Source organism: Haplochromis burtoni, unplaced genomic scaffold (genome assembly GCF_018398535.1).
Source record: "Haplochromis burtoni strain Fernald_Lab_line unplaced genomic scaffold, NCSU_Asbu1 Contig_312, whole genome shotgun sequence".
In the NCBI taxonomy this organism is placed as follows: Eukaryota; Metazoa; Chordata; class Actinopteri; order Cichliformes; family Cichlidae; genus Haplochromis; species Haplochromis burtoni.
The window spans coordinates 462009-483649 of NW_024582673.1; the positions used below are offsets into that span (position 1 = coordinate 462009).

General features: G+C 42.1%; 1 protein-coding gene across 17 annotated transcripts in view; it reads right to left on the reverse strand.

Annotated features, from left to right (window-relative positions):
• Nucleotides 1-21641, reverse strand: part of nfixb (nuclear factor I/Xb) — a 147789-nt gene that overhangs the window by 117336 nt on the left and 8812 nt on the right. For 9 of the 17 annotated variants that reach the window (XM_042228220.1, XM_042228219.1, XM_042228215.1 and 6 more), the window contains exons 1-2: nucleotides 10110-10193; nucleotides 1935-1970 (exon numbers count right to left, since the gene is read on the reverse strand). In XM_042228220.1, coding sequence (XP_042084154.1) covers nucleotides 1935-1970; nucleotides 10110-10145 — 72 coding nt within the window. In that variant the 5' untranslated portion in view covers nucleotides 10146-10193. Of the gene's footprint in view, nucleotides 1-1934; nucleotides 1971-5375; nucleotides 5608-10109; nucleotides 10194-19220; nucleotides 20333-21641 lie in introns of those variants that run through there. The other 8 variants (XM_042228213.1, XM_042228212.1, XM_042228223.1 and 5 more) reach the window with 6 other exon arrangements.

Here is a 21641-nt window from a genome sequence, read left to right on the forward strand (position 1 = left end):
CCCCCCAAAAAAACGACAGTAAATGTCTGCATGCTGACGCACGGTGGCCCTCAGTCACATTTCTGACTGACAATAATCACAGAAACCTTCATAAACCTCTAAGTCATGCGCTTTCAATGCAAATATTCCATGTCACGCTAAAAAGCCCTCATTTGGAGTTTTACAATGTCTTATCAGAGTGACCTGCTTGTTTGAGGCCTGAGGTGATCAGTGTGTGTGTGTGTGTGTGTGTGTGTGTGTGTGTGTGTGGTGTGTGTGTGTGTGTGGTGTGTGTGTGTGTGTGTGTGTTTGTGTGTGTGTGTGTGTGTGTTGTGTGTGTTTGCGATGTGTTGTGGGTTTTGAGGCGGATGGGCCTGTAACTGACTGTGTGTTATAAATGGAACACAGTGTCCCAGGCAGTCTGACATTATGACCTCCTGGTATCCCATGAAGAGGGGGAAAGGGTCCAGCTTTGCCTGTACAGCACAAAACAACCAGCACAGCCAGTCCAGCACTCCAGTTACACATGTGCGCACACAACCAGCAGTCGAGAGAGCACAGTAGATCAGCCCTACCTGTCAATCAAACGAGCTATGAGTTCATTTTTTCTGACTGGTGGCCAGAAGCAGAGTGCTTTACTGGCCGCTGTGTCTCTTTTCCACACTTCTTCTTCTTCCTCTATAGCTTTACTGGATTACACAAGGGGTGTGTGTGTGTGTGTGTGTGTGTGTGTGTGTGTGTGTGTGTGTAGAATCAAAGCAATTAAGCTGTTGTGAAACTGAACCTGATCACATGACAATAACATGATTTAAATATGCCCACCTGAGTAATTTAAGACCAATCCTTAACTGACTTTTAAAGGATGGGAGCAATACAGTCTGGCTGGAAAAGGGCACCCAGTGGTGCCAACTCACGGGCCTAACTGGTGTAAAGACATTCAGATGGGTGTTAACCAAAACTTTCAGGTGAACAATCAGATGTCCCGCGTGGACGCTTGGTTACACGCTGTTCATTAGGTTTCTGAAAAATCCAACATTTTCCTGTTTATTCAGACCACCCTTCCATCGGATTTTAATCCTCTGAACAGCTGTTCCAACTCATTTTCCAGACCATGGGAAGAGACAGAGAGACAGCCTGGATGTGTAGGGAGTGGATGAAGTGGGTGGGGGTAGGAGAGGGGGGTGGGGGTCACCAAATTTGTGTAAACTTAAAGTTAATGCATTAAAGTCCAGATATTGATTACATTTGTTTATCAGATGTTCACATAAAATAAACAAGCTCATGTCCCTCCCACCCCCCAAGAAATACTCTGTTGTCACTGAAAACGCGTCTTTCTGATAACGCGAGATACCGATTGGCGGTGACGTAAGAAAAATATAATACATCCTCTTGGAGAAATATCGCGCTGATAGGGGAAACTGTGGCGGACAAACTAATAAGTCACGGAGCCTGACATCGTGGATCTCAGAGCAGAGGCGACTTATGGCTACTAAGAAAATAGATCCGCAGGAAAATAAAGTTCTTTAAAGTCACGGAAAACGACCTTTCCTCGCGGATTGTTACAAGTATTATTTGGAAAGTAGCGCCGATTTATAATCTGGTTTTACCGCCGCAGTCATTTATTCATAGTGTTGGACCTGCGGTCAGTTTTTGATCATTACCCGCTGTTTTTCTTTAACTACAAATATATATAAATAAAAACACTAACAAAATAAAAGCATATAATGTGAAAAATATTTCTTGCTAAGTGTGTGCCAAACAATGTCAGCGCGCTCCTGCAATAAATCCAGCTACAGGTCAGAGTGAGAGGCCCTACGTGAGGAGGAGGAGAAGGATAAAAAAAAAGTGGTTTTTGTTTTGCTTCTTTTTCCAAGATTAAAAAAAAGGAAAGGAAAAAAGAAAGAGAAGACACATACACCTAATGCTGAATAAAAAAGGGACTAAACAGGACTTACCACTAAGGCATTGTTTAGAAGGTGAGTAGGGTAATACTTTAGTGTTGAGAGGGTGTTAAGAGGCGAGGAGAGCAGGGGTCAGCGTCCAGGCGTGCAGAGGGTGGGGGAGGGAGGGGAGGGCAGAGGGAAGGAATAAGTTAAAACGTCGCACCAGTGAAAACAGTCTGAGATGACAACATTACGAGCTGCATAAATGATTTGAACACATTAAGAAAAGCATTGAATACCACCCGCATCCCTCCTCCCCAAAATGTTTGGCTTTTTAAGATTTGTGCTGCGTCACTGTGGCCTTCTGGGAACTTAAAACTTTGGGGAAAAGCAAGAGCGAGAGAAGGAGGGGTAAAAAAGTGAAAATGCATTATGTAAAAAAAAACCCCAAAACGATTAGCAACAACACGATTATGTCGACGCATAATCTGAGCAGCACTCCCAAGTATAGTTTCCAAAATCCTTTAAAAAAAGAAATGCAATGGAAGAGGCAAAGCAAAAAGAACCGTAACCCAATTCTTACTAATGGAAGATTAAAATATAAATAAATATGCATTGAAAGTACATCCTGAAACGCAGTGGGAGTCACGCAGCAAACACTCCTCTCCTCTCGGGGCTCTCTCGGTAATCTGCCTCCATCACGCAGTCTCCGTCACATCCCAGCACACAGTTAATAATTCATTCGATTGTTTACATGTGTTGCCATATCCGAGGTCCAAGCTCGATTTCTTAATTATTAACAGCAATTAAATAAACAAAATGTGCCTTTCTGTCTGCAGACGGAGCTGCAAGGGAATGTGAATGTGTGTGTGTGTGTGTGTGTGTGTGTGTGTGGTGTGTGTGTGAGGAGAGAAGAGGAGAGAGAGAGAGAGAGAGAGAGAGAGAGAGAGTGGGCGCGTGTGTGTGTGTGTGTGAAAAGAGAGGAGGTTGTTTGCACGGAGAGGGAAGTTGTTTTTGCGCACACATAAGGCTACTAATTATTAAAAAATGACAAGAAATACAACATGAGCTTCTATCCCTTTTCATGCCCAGTCAAAGACATACTGTAAGTTCCCATCATGTGCACCATGTGTGCTACATTAGCCTGTATGAGCTTCTGCTGCCACTTAGTTTGAATTAGGGGGAAATTTATGTTGGTAAATAAAAGCTTCTTTTGTTTAGGGATTATCTGTGACTGTGCAATATTTTTTATGTTGCAGATAAAGTCATCTGCAGACATTAAGATTTTATAAAATATATATATATATATATAATATATATATATATAATATATATATATCTATATATATTATTATAAATTATATATATATTAGATTATTAAAAAATATAGTTCTTAATACCAGCTTTCACCAACCAATGTCTGAATGTCTGCAGCCTATTGGAGCCTCCTGACATAGCTCTTCAATAAAACGAAGAATTAAATGGGGAAATAATAAACTGTTGCCTCTCTGGGCTCTACGGGCATCATGATCGGGGAGACTAATGTTTTTAAATGGAAACCAGACATGACTTGTGCCCGCGTGGGACGAACCCAGAAACATCCCTCTCGGCCCGTCTGGTAGCAGAGTCTCATACAATGTGAGGAAAACACTTTCTTTCTTTCTTTCTTTCTTTTTAATAAAACCACTGTAAAAATCGGGAATGAATTACACATAAAACAGCAGCCCTGGCAGTCCACTGTCAGCCGAAACCAATGAGGGATAAACAAGTTTGTCTTTATAGGAGTAAGACATCCAGCAACTGTTTAACACGGGGGAGGTCAGTGAAGGAAATACCTGCAATAACAACAATATAATAATAATAATAATAATAATAATAATAATAATAATAATAATAATAATAATAATAATAATAAACAAACAAACAAATAACCTTCTTGATGTTGAAATGAAAACTTGAAGAATGCCATGTCAGAACGGAGACTTTGGATTTTATTTGGCTTTGCGAAATACGCTCTGGTGAGAGAAATGATGACAGTTTAACATGGCTGAGGTTAGAAAAGATACAGATTAACTGCATGGAGAGGGAAGCTTCAAGAACAGTCTGAAATGTTACATTTATCTCCAGCCAACTGTGCCGCAAAGCAAGAAGCTGAACTCGCACCGCTTTGGAAACTGTAGTTTTAGGGAAAGATTTGGCGTGTTAGCACACGTGACGTGTCAGCTACATTAATATGAATAAAGCAGATTTTTTTTTTTACTAAGAGCCAACTTAGTAAAAAAAGTTACATGTATTACAAATAAACTGGAGGCAAAGTGCATGAAATACAATCTGCTAAAAGTAGTATGCTGATATCATTTCACTGAACGGATATAAGAGAGGAGCGCGCTCCCTCTCTCTCTCACGCACGCACACACACACATACAGATTTAAATAAAGTTTAAATAGCTACTTAATCATCGCTCTGAGATATCTCCTCACACTGATCGCTTCATCAGGTCTACAATAGCAGCAAAGGAACACTGACAATTGCTCGAATTAAATATGACGTGTGCATTTTGCAGATGCAGGAAACGCCATCCCTCAATATTTCTGACCCGAAACAAAAGCAAAGTGCTAAAAAAGTGAAGTCACTACCTGGACTTTATTTCACCCTGCAACGCGAGGAAGCGCCACACACAGCTGTCTATACGTTCAAGGTCAGAAAGAAAAAGAAGCACGTGCAAATACGCGTTTGAAATCGATCCTGTCACGTGTTGCGTTCATGTGAAAAAGAGATGGTATAGCAGCAGAGCAAGAAAGAAAGACTATTTCTAAAGGCGCACGCAGGACGTATACTGACCAATTATAATTACGCGCGCGCGCACACACACGCGCGCGCACACACTCCCTCTCTCTCTGTATTCCTCTCACACACACACACACACACACACACACACACACACACACACTTCAGGCTCCAATCTCTCGTTTCTCCCGGTCTCAGTCCCACATGAAAACAGCCCTAAAGGCGGCGGTGTGCGCCCCTGCTCACACCCCTCTCACCGGCCAAAAAAAAAAAACCCTCCCTGCGTTTCTCGCCACTTCAGAAAAATCTTAACAGCAGTCAAATTAAACTCCGCTCCACGTCCTGTCTATTCCACCGCTCTGCTATCTCCTCCTCTCACGGGCTCCCCTCCTTCTTTTTTGTTAAAAAAAAAAAGAAATACATTTCGGGAGAAGCGCCATTTTCTCTCCCAAAAAAAGAAGAAGAAGAAGAAAAAACCATGTGCGATGGAAACGCACGAGAAAAAGCTTCGTGCGACCGAGCGCGCCGCGAGACGAGCCGCCGGGAGAGCTGAGGATAAGTTTGAGTGGAAGAAAGACGCTCGACACAACCACGAAACACACGAGGAAAGGCAGAGTGGCACCGCACTGAATGCACGTATATATAAATATATATATATAAAAGAGAAAACCCCGGCGTCCCCACTGTAAGCTACCCAAACAATGAAATAAGAGAAGACAGTTTACCTGTGTCAGGCAGTACGGGGAGTACATGGTTATTTTTTAGAAAGGAGACTTGGAGAGCTTATTTAAGTTGGATGGAAGCTCGGTATGGTGCTGCATTGCAATCGCTCGCCGTCCTGTTTCTCTCACTCCATGCTGCTGCAGCTTACAGTAACCCCGCCTAGAAAGTGAAAGCTTGCACAAACTTTCAGGGAAAAAACTTTGTCTCCCTCCCCTCTCCTCTCTGCTCTCCTCTTCGCAGGACTTTTATCGCTCCCCTCTTCTATCCTACTGAACACCCGCCCCCCCCCCCCCCACCCACCACCACACACTCTTTCTATTTTTCACGCAGATTGAAGTTCTTCTTAGTAAAATGTTCGGATTTTGCCACAGCATGAATTTTGCTTTTGGGGACTCTGAATCCGCTGTGCACGCTTCCCCGCGTCTTTAGGTTCGCAATGCTGTGCTTTCGAGCTGCGTTTACTGACCCGTGCATTCCATGTTGAGAGCAAATAATTACCAGAGGGCAGATGAGCCGGTCAGTTACACCGACTTGAGAAGGAAACACGTAAATGCATCAGCAGAGTAGATGAAAGTATATAATTTGAGGAATATTGTGAGAGCACCTCTGATTTCTCTGACTTTTTAAATATGCGATGGCCAAGCATGCATTCAGTTGCATAAAACCTCTTAACATAATTCTGCTGAAGGTCCTGATCACAGGAATTCTCTCATGCATAAGTTTACATTTGATTGCACACTTAAATTCATTTACAGGCATTCAAATCGATGCGTCATCTCATTGCTGCTGTTAAGTTAAGTCTATTTATTTACTGAACCAGAGTTGACCCAGTCTGAAAAACCCACAACTGTAGCTTGAAAAACCAGTGAAGTGAGTCCAAGCCAAACAGTTACTGTAGCGTTCACTATGAAGTAGAAAACAGCGAAGACAGACGTATAATCACAGTCTTTGAGCGGTATCAAAATACTTCACTGGGGTGTGTGAGGAAAAACACACACACACACATGAACGGTAGTGAGGGGTACACATATCACATAAAAATCATAAAATAACATTTCTTGGAGCAGGTCCCGAGTGTGGTACAGTGGGAATTTGGGTGGGAGTGAAGTCATTGTGGAAGAAGTGGAGCTGAAATTTTAGGCCTGACGTTAGAGTCCCACAGATTTATGAGGCCTACTGCTTGTGCATTTTTTATTAAATACTGCAAGCCTCTGCAGGCAAAACAAAGAGATCTGGGCTCTGTGTGGCCAATTACTGCACGCGGCCAGATACTCGAGCCAGAGGCGCAGGCGGGGAGGGAGAAAGTGTGTGGTCAGGAGCGCATGTAATGCCACAAAACTGCAACCTCTCGCCCTCGCCGTCGCACAAGGTTAGAATGCCAGCATTCCTTTTCTGTGAATAGGATACATGACTAATGTGAACCACACACGCCCTACAACACATTCACACACAACTTTTGGTTTCCCTTTGGGCAGGTGTATTAACTTCATAACCTGCCTGCAACATGTGCGGAAATCTCTTTGTTTTCAGCTCGCTTTTGTAGCCGAGTGCAAAAGGTTACAGCCTCTGCTCTCTCCGTCCTTTATGGAGCCGACTTGCATGCTCCGCACGCAAACACTCCTCTGCCGTCGCTCCTTAAACGAGCCACACATTTAGTGGTCTGTGTGAGTAAATCTCTCATTAAGTAACACATGGTAGAGCCATATGCTATGGTTGGTGGGTCTGCCGCGGCTCTGCTTTTTCACACGCTTCGCATATACATATTTACCACTGTTCCAGAGTGGCCAGCGCTGTTAGTGACTTCACCCACCAGCTTGGTGCTGTTGTGCAGTCGCACCAGAACTGAGGATTTTATTAAGAAAGTGTCACAGAAGTGAGCAGTAACGATCTCGCAGCCACTGTGGCCGTGTATCGCGGGGAGGCTTTAGGCTGTGGGTGTGCAAAACAGGTTGTATGAGGATGAAAGTAACCACAAATTTGACGGAGACCCGTGCGCACAGTATTACAGCCGGTGTTGATACCACAACTGTCTATAGGTGGCAACACAGTGGAGCGGAGATAAGTAAGTGTGGTTGCAATGTCTGGCAGAGCAGATGTCATCTCTAGCAGCGCGTCGTTTACATACACTGCACATGCGAGGCTTTGCTTGAAGTAGTTGTTCCTAACCAGGTGGAATCGCCTGTAAACACATCCCTCTCACCAAAGTCACCCTCTAACTTAAGTTCCAAAAGATGCCTCCTTTAATTAATTAAAAAAACAAAACAAAAAACACGAGCAGTGCATGAATACACTTTCTAGCAATCTTTTATTTTCTGTTTGTCTAGTTTCACGCACAGACATGTAAGCAAATAGTTTAAACTAAATATCAAAATTTGGGGGGGATTTAAAAATCTTTTCATTGGCTGTTAGTCACATTGGATAAACATCACTTCTGGTCGATTTTAGAAAAATTCAGACATGTTATATTGGCAACATATTATAAAAAGACAAAATATTACAAGTTTCCCTTGCTTTAAAAGTATGGAGTAAGCCAGTTCCAGTGAGTAAATTTAAGGTGGTTGCAATTATTTGTTTGAACTGTGAACAAGGAATTGAGCACACGACCCGCTTAATACAGTTAGTACATCTTAGTTTAGCTCCATTCACATGAAAACCACTCATAAAATGTGGATTATTAAAAGGCTGCTATAAATGTTTACAAGGTTTACACATATTATTAACCACAAAACTGTGTTTTATGTCACATTCTAGTGGCTCATGCAAATACAGTAATACATCTGAGTGACAACCCTTAACATGATCACTGTTGCTAGCTAAAATTTGAAGATGACCCACTGTGTCTTGCTTATTTTCTGTCATTTGCACTGCATTGTTACAGAGGTGGATGCTCATATTAAACTTGACCACGAGGTCAACTTGTGTAGAAGTAATCTGTGTGAGCCCAAAGAGCAACGCAAATGTTTTTTTCTACTCTTGGCTCTGTATTATGCCAAGGAGAAGCCCCACCCACTTGATGTTCTTTGTTTGGGAGGGGTAGCCAATGAGATTGAAGTTAGTATAAAAGGAGGGTGTTTTTCAAACGAAGAGCTGCTAAAACAGCTTCTTTTAGACAGTGACTGGAAGATAAAGACGAATCACTTAGACTCAGTCATGCAAGGATAGTCTAGTAGAGTGGAAGAATAAAAAATACAGAGCTGGAAATGACCAAAATAGGTCCCCCTTAACACTGTCCTTGGCCACCCAGGTATGGAAACCACATTATTCAACCTCAGCATTGGAGGTCTAAACACAACAGATAAAACTGTGACCACAGCACTGCTGAAATGAATTGTTTGAACTTAAACATTAATAGACTCACTAGCCTTTTCTTCGTAAAGCTGTTACCAAGAAAAGCCAGGTTACAAATGATTAAAAAGAAAAACAATTATGTGGAAAATTCAGTGTCAGCTAGTAAAGTTAAAATACCCAAAAATAAAAAAATAAAAAGTAAGCAAGGTTACCTTTTGCATTTATGTGTAATGCAAATTCTGTTCTGTATTAATTATTCACTGGCTGCAAAATTCTGGGACGTTATTGTGTTTAAATTTCCATTTTTTCTGTGTTTATTTTCCTTTTTCTGTTATTTTTGTGACAAATAAGAAACCACCATTGCAAATGTTTGAGTGATGTGACAGATCATAGATATCCTCTTTCCCCCACTTTTTTTCTTTTCTTTGCAGATATACAGATATCAATCAACAGGGCTGAAAGGGGAAGTGAAATGTACACTGATACTGATGTATCAGAAATAAGCATCCAGGACGATCCTAACGTTATCAGTACAGGTTGTTATAGTTTGCATAACATTATTGTACAAAATGTTCAGGACGACAATGAATGGAGTCGTGACGCACTTTGCACAACACCGAGCCCCCGACATTAGACCTCCCGGCGAGAAGCTGGAGGTCGACGCTCTCCTGTGGACGCTCTCCTGTGGACGCTCTCCTGTGGACGCTCTCCTGTGGACGCTCTTGAACTCGCTGCACCCCGGAATCCAATCCAGCCACAGTGACACCCCTCCCCCTCAACCCCTGTCTCCCAAAACTCTCTTTAGACGGCCGTGCTACCCACTCCTGGCCATAGCACTTCATTTCTTTACCCGGAGACATACAATATAGTGTAGCAACCCAGATTCTCTGAGAGACTTGGCATAAGACTTAACTCTGGGAAACAAAGCCTGTAGCCTAGAAAACTGGCTCCCACCTCATTAATGATCACATTTTCAGTCATACACAGGACCCCCCGCCCCACGCCATCCCGACTCCTCTGCTTTTATTACCATTTTATATCATGCCGATTGCTGTAAATCTCACGGCTTCTTTTTTTAGAAATGCTGCTCACTTTTCTCTTACTTTGTAGTTCTTTTTCGTTTTATACATCTAGGCATGCTTCACATTATCGTCGTAATTTGCACTCCCGTGAGACGAGGGCGCTTCGGTGAAGTTGCAAAGGCTTCTTTTTCTTTCCCCCCCTTTTTTTTTCTTAAATGTGCGTGTGGAAATAATAATTGTAATGGTTTGCAGCTGAGTGGAGGGAGCTGTGAATGACATTATGATTGCGGTGCAATTACCAAGAGCATGAAAACGGACTGTCAGTCAGAATAATGAGTAATGACTCCAATAACACATTTAATACCGACACATGAAATAATAATAACAATAATAATAATAATAATAATAATAATAATAGATGCATACCCTGTATGAATCTGATACTACAAAGCATTCAGGCATCCCAGGACCTCTGGAGGGTTCTTCGTTCAACAGAAAGGTTTCGGTTGCCTGAAATGTAACACAGTGATTCATTAGTTGGTTCTGTATTTAGGATCAGGGAATTTAAAACACACAGAAAAGCTGGTCGCAAAGCTGCAAAAGCAGATTTTGTATGTGAAAATCCTCCTCATCCTGCTGCTCGACCTATTTCATCATCCTCCTCAAGTCCCACCACCAGATAACTACTCAAGATCGGCGTCTTTACACTCTGCACGCACACGCACGATCGTGTGCACTGCCTGCCTGCGCCCATATGCTGTGCAGGCCCGAGGCCCAGCCCTGCCAGTCACTGCCACTTCAATGGGGAGCAAAGTGTTTAGCTGCCGTACCCGCACACAATACTCCGGCACAATGGCATTTCCTGTCCCTGCTATTTCACCTGCATGGTCACTTTTCTGTCAGCCTGCTCTGATTCAGCACAAATCATTCACACACACACACAAACACACACTCACACACACACACAGCCGCATACAGTAATACACATGTTTGGCAAAGACTCGCACATACAGAGGCCATACGTCTGCCTCCATGGAGACAAAAACAGGCCACTCAAAAGGCCCTGCCCTGCATCCGCTGATAGATGCAGCTAAAGTGTTTATCCCAAGTGTTTGTTTCTATTCAGTGCAGTTCATTTGTATGCTGAGGGACGCGTCAGCCGAGACTTGGGCTCTGAATGAGCATCCATTGCAGTTCTGCTGTCAATTGAGGCAGCCAGGCCAGACAACATAGATGGGAGGAAACCACAGACTGAGGAGCTGGATATGGGAATGGGAGTTCTGCCTGGTTTGCTAGCCTGTGGCTATTACTTTTTAGTCCTAACTGGTACAAATTGCTTTTTGCCAGGCTAAATTTTAATGTCTCTTCTGGAAATCGACTAAACCTATTAGACAAGGGCTAAAAACGTCTGCGTTCATGAAAATAGCTCCGGTTCCATGAGAAAGAGAGTGGAAGTTTTACTCACAATGGGACTTACTTGAGTTTCTGGATATAGGAGAAGAGGGGAAGTAATCTTATTTTCCAGAACTTTACCTTCTTATCTCTCAACATACCTACAGCAGAAACAAACATGCACCCAAAACAGGAACAAACATCGCTCGTAGCCAGCAAGAAAATGTAAAGTTATAGTATTTAAACTGGCATGTGATATAAACAGTTTTTTAGGGAATTTAAACAGATATTAGGTTACTTAAGCATTTGCATATGCAGACAAATACACACATGCGCCGGGTGACATGGGATTGCCCTTAAACAAATACATGCAGAGACACATGCATAAACACGCAGCACTATAATAAGTCCCAGACTTGGACTAACTGAGCTGCGGCTGGAGACACAGGCTATTCATATCCTTCAGAATGAGAGGTTACAGCTCGAGTCTTTTCCCTTTTCCTTTCTACTGTAACACAGGAAGGGCATCTGTGTGTATGATTTCACTCAACGTCTGTGGCAAAAGGTTCAGCAGGCAGGTTGATTAACATAAGACTAACACTGGCTTTGTTTAGCGTGGCCTCTCCCACGCACAATAAGTTCAGCGTGTGCCTCGTGAAGCACACGCTCGCTTAAACAAAAGTTAGAATTCGAGTCATCCAAATGGCTAAGAAAACACTACGCGCGGCGCGCGGCCTCAGCATCCAACCTCTGGCCTGTCATCATTAATATGTGGGGAAACACTGGAGGGAAACCATTTGAAACCATTTGTCCCACTAAATGGTGCCCTTGTCAAGCTCCCCGGGCTTTCTGTTAAGCTTTTAAACTGCCCAGTCCAGCTGAAGGATATATTTTACTCCACTGATAATTACAGAGCAGCACAAAACATGGCACTCCACTGGCTCGAGCTGCCTCTTGTTTCTGACATGTTTTAGTCATTTAAGGATGAAAAATAATTTTCACTGCACAGAAGGAATCCCGGCTCGAGGACGCTGAACACCGGATAAACGACAATCTAAAAACACATCGTTTAATGAATGAATCTTTCTCTGTCTCCAGCCCTTAGAGAGCTGCACTGAGGCTCAATGTTGAGTGCAGCTCCCTGAAGCACTGGCCCGCTTTCCTCCTCTGTCAGTTTTTAAGCAGCATAGTATCAATTATACATATATGTGTTTTTCTATATGTATGCAACATATGCCTGATCCATATGCTGGCCCCAAGCTAAAATAGTTGCAGAGTCTCGTGTAATAAACACTTAAAAAGCCCCACTACTCATTTGCTGTCTACGATGCTGGTTTTTGATGACTGAAATGAAGCACAGATGATTAAAACAGAGAAGCATCAGCCTGGGTCAGGCTTAAATCCACAGTTCAAATCTCCATATTATTTACATGCATGTATGGGGTAGTTCAAGAGCTTGGGAAATCCCCCAGTTTGTGAATTTTAGCTATTTACAGAGGTTTTGCAGGAAACTTCATAAAATTGTAAGTATTCTGTTCAGTGGTTGAATATGTTACGTTATGTTTATATCAAGTAATTTTGCTAAATTTACAATTATGGAACTAATAACTATTATGTACTAAATCATTTGCTGTTTTACATGTTTACAATTCACAATTTGACCATCAATTCTGCCCACAGAAAACAGCAGTACAAGGAATTCCCTCTACGTAACCCTAAACAGAGAACAAATAACAGACTCATCAAGTGGACAGAAAATCTCCAAATGAATGACTGAATGTGAAAATAGAATATCAACGATCACAATTTTTTTCTCTGCCAAAAAGTTTTGGCATGTAAATTTAAACTACAGACAGCGACAGCAAAACAATTGCATTAAACATAAAGAGATCTGAAGATTTTTAGCTAAAGGTAACACAAACCAGAGAAACAGAACACCCCCCTACCCCCAGCTAGGTTAGCTCTGTTCAGAGAGAACAAGGATTGCTATATTTTATTTACTTTTACTTCACAACTGTTTTATCAAGTCGTTTTATAAAATCCCTCAAGTTGTCTTATTTCTCTGTCTTGTAAAAGCCTAATTGCCAGAATAAGACTAAGACAATAAGCTCATAGTATCAACCTCGAAGATAGTAATTTGTCACTTATTGCTTCAAACTATTGCAGATTTTATAAAAGTAAACGTATACTTCATAACAGCTAGGTTTTATTTCCCCCCCAACATGCTTACACTAGCAGTGTTACCTGAATTAGCATAAAAATGTTAGGTATGAATCTGGAGCTAGCTTAAAACAAAAACTAGAAATTGGGATAAATAACTAGCTTAGCTCTGTCCAACCCTTCTATTAAGCTGTCTTACCAAATGTTTTTTGTGTCCTCGCTAGCACAACATTATTTGTGAGACTATGTCGCTGTACTTTTCTTTGTTCACAAAGAAAAAGTTCAAACAGGTTAGCTTAGCACCTGCTAAGCTAGGTTAAAGTGAATCTCATGAAGAAAGTGAAAAGGCGTACTCTAATTTTCAAATATTTTCATATTGTAGTGAAAACATTTATTTTAGTGTATTATTGTTGTTGTAGATTGCTAAATGAGCCATATGAGCAACATCCTGCTGTTGCTGAATTCAAGGTGAAACTGCAACCGGCTGTCAGTTGAAGCGGTCATGCTCTTGATTATGAATAGGCACTTTGAGCTGCTAATTGCTCTAATATGTTTACAAGTTAGCCACTCGCTGTTTTAACCTTTTAGTTGATTTTACACAACTCACTTCGCTTTTTGTGGAAAATGATAGAAAAAAAGCAAAAGCAACAGCTATAACAGGCTGGGCAGCGCTACCTTCGTTTAGTCGCATCTGAGACCAATCTCAGACACAACTGAGCATGAATTCGAATCATGATCTCTACAATACCTCAGCTGCACTTACTCTGCTCAATTCTCTCTGACATCCACGTTTATAATAAGTGAGATCTAAAAGGGGGACAGATGCCTAAGTTGGCTGCCTCACATGGAATTAGATTAATCAGAGCGCATATACATATGGCCCACCTTCCTCTGTCTCCCACTTTGTCTTGTTCACACAAAGATACACAACAGCCCAGAAACCACCTGGGTTTCCATATTTCTGAATACGCGTCGATCCACCAGTGGTGGGTATCTTCGCAGTCACTGATTAACAGCCTTCTGATCATTCCGCCGCACCGTCCTAATCATTTGCAGAGTTGTCTGTATGAGCTCAACAGTTCCTAGAGGATCAGAGACTTCTGCGGCAAAACATAACTGACATCTTACTCAGTCCTGCTCCATTCAGCCTTAATTGTATCCTCATTCTTCACCTGGTAACAAGCTAACAAACCTGTGCAGATGTGGCAAGCACATCAAAGAGAGGGAGGGATGGGAGGGGGAACTTGTTTGTAAAAAAAATGTGTGGGGGAATATGAAAGGGGAAATTTACGTTGTGTGAGTCCAAGCCAGCGCCACCTCAGGGAGAAATGCTGGAAAAATGTGATATTTTACACCTGCATCTCAGGAGGTGGGGAATAAGAGACAAGGAGGGGGGAGGTGGTAATTAGAGGAGTGTGCGTGCTTGCATGCGTGCGTGTGTGTGTGTGTTCGTAAAGGATTTTTAGTATGTTTCTGGGTCTTGCCGCCGGTTCTTCTGCAGCATTCAATTTGGTATGATACATTCGATGCCAGATTATTAAAAATGCTAAACCTGGTTACGAATGCTAAAAAAAAGTGTTGAAATTTTAAACAAATATGCTAATATTGTTAGAGTGATAAATAGCTGGAAAGCCCTGTTTAATGAATAATGCTATTGGCTCTAATTCCTCATTAAGGCCCTAAAGAGGAGAGTGAAGAGAGAAAATACATGTATTGTTGTGATTTTCCCCCCTTTTCTCCCCCCCAAATTAAACTCAGAAGGCATAAGATACCAGCACCTTCCCAAATTAAGTTCATTCAAATTACTTGGTTACACAGCTGGTGTGCATTCTGGTGTGTCTTGTGAAACCAATTAATGTGAGGCTTCAGTCTTGATAAGATAATTAAAGGAGGGCTAGAATAGAGATGGAGGAGTTTGAAGTGTTCAGGCTCGTGGTACAAAATAAGACTTCCTGCAAAAAAACTTTGCCTTGAATCAAGTTAAAATAAAATCTGTGTGATTTGTTCTGCCATTTCCAAAGCAAACTGATCTGATCTGGGGGCTTAAGTCAAATTATGCTCATACTGAAGGGTCTGCGTTATTTCTAGATTATTATTTGCTTAAACTAACAAGTGAGATTATCTCACTCCAGTGTTTTGACGTTGTATATTTTTAGAGCTCACTTAAAGAAGTTAAAACTGCATGCTGTAAATCTGGCTTCCTGTGCTAGGCGTTATGCATTCCCTGGGAACGTTTGAATTAAAATATATGTTTAGATTTTGATTTTGTTCTATAAGAAGAGATGCTTTTTTGTATTAACTGTAGCAAACAACTGTCAAAACATCCTGTAAAACACAGTAATGTGGCATTCTTTCTAAATACAGCTAAATCCCGTGACCTCTCGGGCCTTTGATGAAATCTTACAATCTTAATGTTTACACCCCGTTTTTCTTGGATTTGACCTTCATTCTCTTGCTCGCGTCTGCTCGTTTGAGCAAACTTGCAGAGCACAGCGTATCCGCCAGAACATGGTCAATATAAAGACATTTATAACTGTAGTAACTTGATGAAGCAATCGCAACATTTTAATTTGGCGGTGCCGTGTGTGCTGGTAGTTTCAGTTGTGCTGCACTCAGACTTTGAGCGTTGCAGATGTTCGATATGGTTTCCAATTCTTAACAAAGGTGTTTTGTAAGTTAAAGAAGAAGCAGAATGAAAGGGAAATCCCCAACAATCAGACAGTCTGCTATGAGGAAGCAGTTGGCGATGATGAGAAGGAAGAACTCCCTTTTAAAAGGAAGAGGCCTCCAACAGAACCAGTCTTATGTAAGCATCTGCTGCAACCCGGTTGGTGGGTAAGAGAAAATAGTAAAGAAAAAAGTGGGGCACACACGTCTGTGAGTGCAGTGGTTCACTTTTTTTTCTCTCCAAGAACAACGTTAAGGTTTAACTAGCAATAGTACACCACGACTGAGTTAATGAGTTAATTGCTTCTGTCCAGCTTCAGGCTGGTTGTTAAGATGTTGAATACAGCAATATTCTGAAAACGCAACCAACAGGCATGCAGACTGTGATCCTGTTCAGCATAAGAAATGTTGTTTTTAAAGATTCAGATCTGTGTATTGCACTCAGCAGTGATATAAGGATTTTAGAGTAGTAATACTGAAATGGATAAATATGAAAATACTCCATTTAGAATCCATTCATTGTATTTACTATACAGAGCACTGTCCAGCCTGTAAAACCATTTGTCATGTGTTTCGTGGGTCTATTAAAAATGTTAAAAATGTTTTGAGGCCCAAAAGAAAACTGCCCTGTTGATGTCATAATGATGTCACTAGAGTTTTCTTGACATTTCAGTCTATTAAACGCACACACACAAAAAATATATTACCAGTATAGGAATGGAGTCTGAGCTGAGTGAGCTTAACTTAATGAAAATGTAATGAAATTGAATTGAATTTAATGAAAGATGTTACTGAGCTGCACTGAGATCTGGGATTCAGCTTTTCTCAGTTTGAATTATTAGCTTAGCTAAGCTTAGCTCAGACTACCCCAACTGTAACCAGTAAACCACTGGAGTATTACTGTACGTTTTATCTTTTGAGACACTCTTTCATGAACTTGTGATTCGTTTAGCACAACAAGGATCTCATATTAAGGAAGCTGAATGACTGAGGTGATTACAGCTCGTGATATATCCACTGTAGCCCCTCGGCTGCACACTGTTAAAATCACAACAGCTTAAAAACCAGTCAACCTGACAAGCACATCTGAGCTCACTATCCTAATATTTATGCTGTTTGACTGTATATCAGAGTTTCCATCTTTAAACTACAGCAAAAGCTTACACGCTGCATAAGCTATTATAGCCTCCTTGAAGCCTTATTTATTTTTCCAGAGAAACGTCAAGGCCAGGACAAACATAATAGCATAATATTCTGTATACAGTGAGGGATGACATCACTGGCAACAACGGCCAAGATGGAGATCACACAAGACTGGAAAACCGCTTGTCTGATCATCATGTGGTGGGCTGTACACACACACACACACACAACACACACACACACACACCACACACACACACACACACACACACAGAGGCAGAGTGCAGGATACAGTTACCACAGCTATTTACACAGCACTCTGTGATTCTATTTTTTTTAATCTTTAGTTCCTGCACTATATATCACACATATGTTTACCACGGAGAATCCAGTGTAAACTTTGCATTTGGCTATATATTTAAAACACCGCTTGCATTGCTTATTGTAAAGGTCCAGTCTGTCTGTAAATCATCATTTTGGACCCATAATGTCATCTTTGTATTTCCTGATGATGGCTCAAACTTTCTGTTTACTTTCTGGCACATAGGGAAAAATCCATAACCTATAAATCCTCGTGTATATATAGATCATCTGTAAAGAAAAGTAGTGTTTGAATATTTATTTCTGTGGCAGAGATGGCGAACTGGCCTCGGGGAAAGCTAACAGGAGTCTGACACTGATTGACAGATGCCTCCAGTGCCGTCTGACTAAACTAACATGCAGTTGAAGTGTTTGGCACAAAATCAACACAACACACATATAGCCTTTGAAAATAAATAAATAAGGTTTTTTTTAAAAGAGGTGAGTTGCTGCTATAAGTAGGAGAATAACAAGTGGGGATAATCCCATGTGAGGCCTGTCCTGAATTCTGTATCATTTTTACTGATGAGCTTCTTGGGCAGCTGCCATGTCAGCAAGGATGCTCGTAAACAAATAATTATTCATACTAATAATCTTCCATATTCATGTGCAAATAAGATCCATTCCTGGGTATCTAAGCAGCTTCAAGGTTGTATGTGGGAGGTTCCCCTAACTATTGCCTGACTTGAAACATTTCATGCCAAAAAAGAATTTCTAAGGGTCAAGGATGTGTGAGCTCTCTTTCATAGTTTTGCATAAAACAGACTTTCTTATTACTAATTTTAAAACCTAAAAGCACTTCATTCAAATGCATGCTTTCGCAAGCCTCACAGAGAGTAGATTTCTCATTTAACATGTTAAAAGAAAATCGGGATAAAACATGAAAAACGTCTTCTGTTTGAAAGGACTCAACTCAAACGAAAAAGGAAACCTTGGATAAAATCTCATAAGCTGATGGCTGCTTAAAGAACCCTCAAACAAACTTCAGTTAGAGTTCGAGAAGCATTACAAACGTTTGCTTTGTGATACCACTGGATTTCCCTGAATGGGACAAATAAACCACCTGCGTAATTAAGGATTTAGTCCCTGCGTAATTACGCACAAATCAAATGGCCACTTAATAGAACGCTGGCGCAAACAATAAGTTCCATCCTGCTACAGCCAACTTTCCAGACTCTGGTAAACCTTGCCTTTAGGTGGGATTTGTGCTCTGGGAACCTTCCCACATGCAACAGTGAAACCTTTACATACTGTATGACACCTCTATTATGGATGTTGTGCCATAGGTCCTATCATATATGCGACTATAAATAGACTAGCCCAGTCTGTGAGAGGAGTCATGTTCTCCGTGTGGATGAAACGGCAGAAGGCAGTAGGCATCGAGCGGTGAACTGAGAGGGCTGGACACTAATTTGGCCAGCAGGTTGGAAAGAAAAAATTGGCAACAACGTATGTAACTATTAAAATAAGGTGGATTAGGTTTTCCTTCCAGCAACATCCTTTCAAATGTACATGCAGCTCCTTAGCAAGGAAATCTCCCCACATTTTTAAAATAACCATAAGATCCTAATGAGTCTAACTGTGACAGCAAACAGATTCAGGTAGGTGGAGGGACTTGGCACATACTTTGTGACTGTTACACATTAGCCGCACCAAATACACACACACACACACACAAACACACACACACGCACACGAAATATAAGATAGCTCACTAAACTATAAAGCACAGAATCATTAAAACGATGAACAAGTACAATGATTGTCAAAGCTGACTGCATAAATGAGCAAATTATTGGTTTACATAGCACGTACCATTGTGGTGTGAGGATATGTGCCAACACTCTCAAAGACCCATTTTCCACTCTGAAAAGTTCGGCTTCCAAAAAAAAAAAGTGAGTGGGAGAGAGAAAACTGCTCGGTTTCTTGCTCAGCTGGGCCTTATACCGGAAGCAAAAGAGCCCTAATGCACGGCCTGCTGCCCGGTAAACATTTTTTGGGATAAAGTGAAGTCAGCTCTTCTCAGTCCAGGCAAACGGGACGCAGAGTCGTACAATCCAAGCGGTCTGCCTCCCGACTTCTTCATGCAAGGTGTTTATGTGCGGCTTTCAACTCGTGATAGTTCCACGAAACTCGAAGCTGCGCGCGCCTGGCTGCACTCTCAGTCCCGGTGCCGTCACGTCCCCGCACCGAGTCCCCGAGCTACGTGCCACCGAGACGCTGCACCGTCAGAGCCCGAGTGTCGGAGCAGAAGCCTGGCCGCGCACCGACAGTAAGTAGCCTGCCCTGCGCTCTCAGCTCACGCGCTCACCAAATCAGCTGTTGCTCCTCCAGACTGGACGCCGCGCGCTCTCTCCCCTTGCATGCTCAGGCGTCGCCGATCACGTAAAAGTGCAGTCCGTTTCTCGGTTCTTCTCCACCTGTCCTCCACCCCCTTCTCAGTGTCGGCACAAAGTTGCTGGGAGGACCGCGTCTGAAACAAAACTCAGCATGTGGCAGCGCGAGTGTCGCAACATCCGCGAGCGGGACCTCAGCGGACGGTCTGTGATCTGAAACCCAAAAACAAAGAGGTGAAACGTGCGTCTGTCTCCCCGTGTGTGCGACTGTGTGTGAGTGTGTGACATCGAGCAGCTATAATTAAGTAAACAAAATGCGAGAAGTGAGCGCACAGCGTGGCCGCCTGCACGCACCACTGAGGACGAAACGGTGTCCTGCGGCCGCGGCCGAAGAAGCGGAGCGGAGGGCTGGTGAATTATTAATAACCAGAGCGGTTCACAGTCTGTCGTGTTCAGTGAGTAACCAGGGCGGCAGCTGGGGGTTTAGAGGAATTAAATACGGGCTCAGAGTAAACCGTGGACGCAGGGGATTAGTAGCTCTCACCGGCAACAGTGTAGGGGCAGCTCGGGGCCGATAGAGAGGGCGGGAGGGAGCGGAGGTTCTAGGGAGCAGTGGGGGAGACGGCGGAGGTGGTAGGGTAGGACATTTTTTTGAGTGCAAATTTAATAGTCAGCCTAAATGGATGGGTGGTATGTACGTGAACACTTGTCACTTAAAATTTAAATATGAGCTCCAGCTGCTGAACAAAAACCTACAATCTAAACAAAAATCTCCATCTATAGCTGATATTTTTATGTAGTACATTTTCATTTATCGAAATTACCCCACGCCCCCACGTAAAAGACTCCCATTTGTTGACACTTGACTAACCATAGAAGAGTTTCTCTGAGGATAAAAAAAATAAAGTGATAATAAACTGAAGTGGGCTATAACCCTCTGCTGCCCGCATATGTTTCCATTTTAATGGCGAAACAATTCAAATAAAAATAAAGGCAAGTTTACAAAAAAGTCTCTATTTAAAATGTTTAACCGGATTTAAGACATTTTAACACCTTAGTTTTTGCCAGATTTTACGCACAGCCAGCACCGCAGGCTGACCGACTGCAAGCCCCAATAGTGCAAAGCTATAAACCAAATCCTTAAAAGAACAGAAGAAAAAAGAGAATAAACTCCTCCTCTCTCTCCTCTGTGTCTTGATCCGTTCAAATTACTGATGTGTTTATTTCGCCATGAATGCAGCGAACAGTTTGAGCACAAGTTTGAAACAGGGAGGTTAGAGAGAGAGCGCAGGTGCATGACTTCTGGCTGGAGCCTTCACCACTTCCCCCCAAGTTTTTATTCCCCACAAATATCCAAATCAGCCCAGGAAATTCAGATGGAATTTCAGCAGACATCTTTTTTTAAAACACGACAATAGAGGTCTTTTTAATGAATAAATTACCAAGAGCGAGTTTTAACCTTTTATGGGTAAAACGCAGTATTTTACGGAAGTGCGCAACTGCAGACGTCACGCATCGAAATGATGAGCAGAGACAAAAGTGGATTCCTCCTGATGCCAGTTTACACCGTGTTGGTTCAACTTCAGCACTTCACACACAGTTAAAGAAAAAGCTGCCGGGCTCAGAGTGGCTGTGGTTCGTTGCGTGGAGATTTCAGTGACAGAGAAGTCCCTTCGTGTTTGAGTTCACACTAAATGTAAAGCTGCATTCATTCTTTTCCCATAAAAAATGTGATTTTTTCATGGGAAAAACCAAAACTCTGGGTTATGAAAAATGATAAGGCTGCTTTTTTAAAATAAAATAACGTCTCCCTAAATCTACACTGAAACTAAAGACACACACACACACACACACACACACACACACACACACACACACACACACACACACACACACACAC